Source organism: Homarus americanus, unplaced genomic scaffold (genome assembly GCF_018991925.1).
Source record: "Homarus americanus isolate GMGI-L3 unplaced genomic scaffold, GMGI_Hamer_2.0 scaffold1005, whole genome shotgun sequence".
Classification (NCBI taxonomy): Eukaryota; Metazoa; Arthropoda; class Malacostraca; order Decapoda; family Nephropidae; genus Homarus; species Homarus americanus.
The window spans coordinates 47,434-54,295 of NW_024750366.1; the positions used below are offsets into that span (position 1 = coordinate 47,434).

The 6,862-nt window shown below is 35.9% G+C and overlaps 1 protein-coding gene across 1 annotated transcript; it reads right to left on the reverse strand.

The window, feature by feature from the left end:
• Positions 1-697: 697 nt before the first annotated feature.
• On the reverse strand, positions 698-6,443 carry LOC121854051 (sec1 family domain-containing protein 1-like). The gene is made up of 6 exons (XM_042348437.1): positions 6,213-6,443; positions 5,176-5,263; positions 4,723-4,812; positions 3,528-3,678; positions 2,684-2,901; positions 698-1,038 (listed from the first exon to the last, which is right to left on the reverse strand). Exons 1-6 carry the CDS (start codon positions 6,267-6,269, stop codon positions 782-784), a joined length of 861 nt encoding a protein of 286 aa, XP_042204371.1. The 5' UTR covers positions 6,270-6,443; the 3' UTR covers positions 698-781.
• Positions 6,444-6,862: the final 419 nt, after the last annotated feature.

The window sequence follows — 6,862 nt, forward strand, 5'->3', positions numbered from 1 at the left end:
TTAACTTGGGGGGGAAATGTAAGAGTGTACCATCGTACGATATGTTTTCCCATGTTGAGTGGGGGGGCTTGTCCTTGGCAGCGCCTGATGGCCAGTGCCCAGCTGACGCTGTTATAATAAAGTCTATAGAAAACATGGTCTATGACTCCAACCTCACAGACAACAATCGTGAAAAGAATAATGTATGTGGCTGGTGTGAGATGTTTTATGGCAGTGAAACATGGTCACTTAACGATGACTAAGTGAGCTGAAATAAGAATGATGAGGTGGAAGTGTAATGTGGTACTGAAAGACGGGGGGGATCTGTTGAGAACTTAAGAGGGCAGGAGGGTAATGAGAGTTGAGTATTGGACAAGTCCTGCATAGAGGCAAGCTGAGATGGTCTGGGCATGTGGAGAGACAGGCTGAGATGATCTGGGAATGTGGAGAGGCAGGCTAATATGGTTTGGGCATGTGGAGAGAATGGATGAGATCAACTGGGTCAAGAGATGCATAAGCCTATATTTGGAAAGGAGGACAGCCCATAGTAGGGCAAGAATGACATTGGGGAGAGGTTGGAAGAAATTATATTAGAGTTACGAGCGTGACACATGAAACTGCAAGAGAATGGGCAGCAAGAAGAGCTGCCATTAAGTAACTGTGGCTAACCCACACAGGCATGGAAAATAAAGAAAAAACAATGGCGATGAATGTCAGATGATTGTTTTTATTTTATTATTGAAGTTTTAATTTAATTTATACTACTATACACTTCAACTGGCTGTGGGTTAGACTTACTCTTCTAATACTTCCTCCAACATGAAAAAACTACCACCCACTCACCCATGGCAATGCTCATGTGTTTATCAATGTCGGCTTTCTTCTTGATCAGTTCCGGCAAAGAGGTTATGGCCGAGGTTAGTTTAGCTGTGTTGTCACTCAGAAGGTCAATAGCATCTTCATCTGGGTCAGTTTTCAAGCCTTTAATATGAGTCTCAGCCTTCTTGTAGTCTTCCAGCTCTGTTTCTACAGCTGCTGCTACATCTGGGAAAGCACTGCCTGAGGAAGAAGTAAATGACTGACAATGAAAATGTTAAAAGAAATGTAAGAAAAATATTTTATAGAAAAATAAAGTAATGTGACATAACAGTAGGACGCTTGAGAGATAACAATTAGATTATTAGCAAGACATTTATCCTTTAGTGACAGTAAAGAATTTATGAGTTTCAAAATATGAATACGATAGTTCTTAGTATTCCAGAGCAGTAGGTAGCAATAAATAAGTTACAAGGTGAATACACTGCCTATACAATAGAAAGTTACATGTTAAATACTGTACTGTACTACTTGTACAACAGAAAGCTATATAAAGAATGCAATCTACAGTACAATATAAATTGTACAAATATATCAGACAGCAGTCCTTATATATCGTTAAAATAATTACCCGGTAGGCAGAATATAACTTACATTGCTAGAATTCTTGTAAGATAATGATTAATTTGAGTACAAACATCCCATAATTTGCACTAGACACAAAAATTTTGTATTTAACTTTGTTCATTTGAGTACAGTACAGGTTTGCCCTGAGGACAATTATTTCATTTACTTTTTTCACAATATGTATTTAGAATGGTGTGTGCATGCAAATGAGTAAAAATACATGAAGAAAGTTACGTATATCGCCCCGAAAATACGAGTTGAATAATAACCATAACACCTCAGAGCTTGGCCCAGTAGCCTGGTGGTTGCTGTGATGAGTCTAACTTGGCTACAATGCCATGATAAATCACTATTAAGCATTATTATATCAGTAAACACTAATAATAACAGTGAAATATAGCAGGGAGGGAGGAGAGCTAAGTGCAGACGAAGCTGTCACATTATTCACTCCTCTTACCTGCACCCGTTGCCAGGTGTACAATCAAAATACGTATGGGAGAAATACATATTTTGTAGTCTAATTTGAAAACAGTGACCGGCCCAGTATTAAACACATTACATAAACCATGTATTTACCTACGATAACATAATAAGAAACATTGTATCATTACTAGAGTGAATGAAATATTCCCACAAACAACAATTGACAACTGTTTATGTTTCCAATAAGTAGGTAGTAGACAGATACCAAACAGGGAGGTACTACCATCTGGGAAGATATTGGAAGCATAATGTGTTGTGTAATGGTAGACCCTGCTGCCATATGGCATCACGAAAATTGTGACCAAGTCCCAGGTTGCTGATCTGACTTTCTACCTCATTTACACACAATTGCAGGGTCTCAATTGTTTCTCTTTGACAACACAACTTACATATAATGTTTCTCACTATTGATCATTTCTTTTTCTTTACGGTTTTTTATGATTATTATTAATATTAATATTATTATTACATTTTCGCACCCTACAGTAGGTCCCAATATGAGTCAGTGACCTGTGCCCGGGTGGGCTAATCCCCGTAAAAAAAAAAAAATAATAATAATAATAAATTAATAAAATAAATAATAAAAAATAAAAAATCCAGGTCAACCAGCACCAACGGGTAAAAGGTTCTTTGCTCTGTTTTGGGAATGCTTCTTAGCCCAGAACCCACAAATTTTGGGTCAGAATCTTCCCAAATCTGGATTTACAGGGTCCGAATCTTCGAGGGTTCACTGTACTGTAGATATTACAGTAATTTAGCAGAGAAAAAATATCCTTACCTTTATGATCCTTCCAGAAGCCATCTGAGTTACTGATATCATATTCTTTTGTCTTGGTCCTATTGGTTGGGTGAGCAGCATCTTGTTCTGTGACTGTTACCCGGTTGAGGCTAAGGTTCAGCACGTCGTGGGCAAGAGCTTGATAGGTCCAGGTGTGATGCAGTGGTGTGGCCAAGTCAACATTACGGTCCACAATAACCAACAGAGGTCTTTGAAAGCTAAGGGAAAACTGACTTTTGAAGGATAATGCATCAGAAGTTGACTTAAAACTGTTAATTGTGTAACTACCTAAGAAGTATCCAAACAAGGCCTTAGAAAATGCTCTACTTAATTTGTTTGTTAATGTCAGCTATAAGAGTGTTCGAAGGTGTGCCTTATTTCCAACAGCAAATTAAAACAGACCATCAGTGCTTTTTTTAAGCTAAATTCCATTTACAAATAATTATCATACAAACAGTCTATCACTTACATACATACACATAACATCACTTATGTACACATAGTCTATCACTTATCACTTATGTACATCCAATCTACCACTTATGTACACATAATATTTATGTACACAAAGTCTATCACTAACACACAGTCTATCACTTATGTACAGTAACTAAAACAACTATCTGTGCAGGTGGGGGTCGACATGCTTCGTCATCTTACGTGTGACTAGTGACAGCCTCATATACCAAAATTTATCATCCATGGTCTCATATTGTTTCTCACAAAGTATGCACAGATAGTTGTTTTAGCTACTGTACCATCACTTATGTACACACAGTCTATCACTCAAGTTCACATTGTCTATCACCTATGTAGTATGTACATATAAGAAGGAAAACTTTACCTTAGTTGACCAGCAGCAAATGAATCTGTGCTGAGGCCAGAAAAAAAAGAATTTCGGGTGTCACGTAAATTCTCTCGAAGCTTCTTGTCCAAGCGTTCTCCCACACTCTCGGCTGCATTGCCCCTCGGGCACCGGATGATGGGAACTTGACCTGTCATATTCATTACACTGTAAAACTATAACTTATAACTGCAGTAAAAGATGATTGTTTCAGCATCTTGTGAGTATAACAAATAGCTACCATAGTTATATGAATGAATATACAGTGATCCCTCGGTTACAAACGCCTCGGTTAACGAATTACCTTCCATAAGATTCTTCACTTCGGTTAACGAAAAAATTTCGGTTAACGAATTCCTTACGAATTTTTCCCAACATGTTTCCGCCTGCTTTTACCTGCTCACCAGCTGTAGTATTAGTCCACCAATACAGTAATCAGTTTTAGGACTTAAATTCGTTACCATTTGAGTAAATATCAAGAAGGTTGTACTATTCAATAATTTTCCAAGTCTTATATTAAAGTTTTTTGTCACTTTAACAATTATTTAACATAATTGAAGTACAGGGAACTAGTTTTTAGCGCGCCAAACAGCCACTTGACTCACCCAAAATGGCGTCACGGTGTGTCCCTGCTCAGTGGAGGAAACTTCTTGCTTGAGACTCTATTGAACATAAACTATTTTTACATTTTTACAGTACAATTATGGGTCATTCTGAAGTTTATTTTACATATTGACAATATATAATGCAGTGCAGTGTTGATTTAAACAAAATAATCTTGAATTACACCAAGTGAACTAAAATTTTATGGGTGAAATGGCGGCATGGGATGACTTCTCTTCCACCCTAATGCCTTCTCTTCTCCCTTCTCCTCCACCCCCATTCTAATTCCCATCATCATCAACCAGGAGCCTTCTACATGCACACCTTAAAGTAAGTGTACTTTACTGCATTTATTTTTAGTTTGTATGTAATTTTCGGTGAGCTGGAACCAATTACCCAAAATCCCATTGAAACAATGGTTTCGGTTAACGAAATTTTCGGTTAACGAACGACCTTCTGGAACAAATTGTGTTCCTTAACCGAGGGACCACTGTAGGACAGATATTGTAACAGTGACTATTTTAACTACAATAATAAATTATCATGATTTTTTTACACAAAAATTTTTTAGGTACAGTACAAGAGCTCTTACCAAGGTTGACAAATACAGAAAACAGACTATCGACGATAGAGTCCATGATGAGGTCAATGTCCGAGTCTTTAATGTCGCTTCGGTTAATGGCTGCAATGTATTAAGTCATACTTCAAACATCTTCTTTTATAATCAAAACGTTCAAAATACATTTATCTGCAGAGATTTTATTCCTCTTCATTGGAAAAATATAAGTTTTATCCTAAAACCCCTTTTATAAGAGAGTGAACAACCCATGTTGAGAGAAGCTATCACTAATTATCCAAATGTGTTCTATAAGTCACAGGGTTTGCTTACAAATATACAGTATTTACATGTCATACTGACTTTTAAACAGCACAGAATGTACTATTTACCATAAAACATTTAAAAATATTAAAGAGAGGAAGATAATGAATACCCTCATATGTTTAAATATTAAGAGTGAGAGTAAAACTACCAGCTATAACTCACCATAGTAGGAGAGAGACTCCGATCCCTGATGTTTTAATGTAAACATGTCGTCCTCCAAACTGATGAAATTAACATACTGGTCATATACCTGCAAGATGAATAAAACAGTGCTATAATCTTATAAACATACTGGTCATATCCCTGCAAGATGAATAAAACAGTGCTATAATCTTATAACCATACTGGTCATATACCTGCAAGATGAATAAAACAGTGCTATAATCTTATAAACATACTGGTCATATCCCTGCAAGATGAATAAAACAGTGCTATAATCTTATAACCATACTGGTCATATACCTCAAGATGAATAAAACAGTGCTATAATCTTATAACCATACTGGTCATATACCTGCAAGATGAATAAAACAGTGCTATAATCTTATAAACATACTGGTCATATACCTGCAAGATGAATAAAACAGTGCTATAATCTTATAAACATACTGGTCATATACCTGCAAGATGAATAAAACAGTGCTATAATCTTATAAACATACTGGTCATATCCCTGCAAGATGAATAAAACAGTGCTATAATCTTATAAACATACTGGTCATATCCCTGCAAGATGAATAAAACAGTGCTATAATCTTATAACCATACTGGTCATATACCTGCAAGATGAATAAAACAGTGCTATAATCTTATAAACATACTGGTCATATACCTGCAAGATGAATAAAACAGTGCTATAATCTTATAAACATACTGGTCATATACCTGCAAGATGAATAAAACAGTGCTATAATCTTATAAACATACTGGTCATATCCCTGCAAGATGAATAAAACAGTGCTATAATCTTATAAACATACTGGTCATATACCTGCAAGATGAATAAAACAGTGCTATAATCTTATAAACATACTGGTCATATACCTGCAAGATGAATAAAACAGTGCTATAATCTTATAAACATACCTCCTATATGACAACAATACATAAGAGCTCACACTTAATCACACCATGGTCTCATCCTTCACCCTCTTGGTTCTCCATCAATAAATAAAATGTCATAATCAGTAACAATTTACCTTTTTAATATTAGCCTGACATCCTGCTTGTAAAGCCGACAGAGCTAAATCCTCCATCTTTTGACGACTGATCGGAGAGATGAAGTTGAGGTAATAAGAAGAGTAGAGGCCATCGTTAAAGTCCTGCCCGATTCGTATCAAGTTTTCCTCCGTTGGTTGACAAAAATATATGGCTGGTACGTCAGGTACTTCCCCTCTTTCACTATGAAGCAACCTGAATAATACAAGTTAGAAATATATTGTCATCTCTTTGATAAAATATTGCTACAAGATAACATCAACATGCTACACGAGCTGAAAAGTATACTAGAACAAGTACTGTACTGCACTGTACTTATATAGTTGTTGAAGTACATGTTCGATAAAATCACTACATTGTAACATCAATCATTGTGGAGCTATTATCATCCTAAGTCAATATTAATTTAACCCTTGTGGAACTATTATCATCCTAAGTCAATATTAATTTAACCCTTGTGGAACTATTATCATCCTAGTCAATATTAATTTAACCCTTGTGGAACTATTATCATCCTAAGTCAATATTAATTTAACCCTTGTGGAACTATTATCATCCTAGTCAATATTAATTTAACCCTTGTGGAACTATTATCATCCTAGTCAATATTAATTTAACCCTTGTGAAACTA

What these genes read in the sequence shown, in the direction of transcription:
- LOC121854051 (XM_042348437.1), bottom strand. Translation starts at nt 6,269, where the DNA reads ATGGAGGATTTAGCTCTGTCGGCTTTACAAGCAGGATGTCAGGCTAAT. An exon ending in GTCAGGCTAATATTAAAAAG is followed by an intron (nt 5,264 to 6,212) that starts GTAAATTGTTAC and finishes TTCATCTTGCAG; the next exon opens with GTATATGACCAGTATGTTAA. An exon ending in GGAGTCTCTCTCCTACTATG is followed by an intron (nt 4,813 to 5,175) that starts GTGAGTTATAGC and finishes AATACATTGCAG; the next exon opens with CCATTAACCGAAGCGACATT.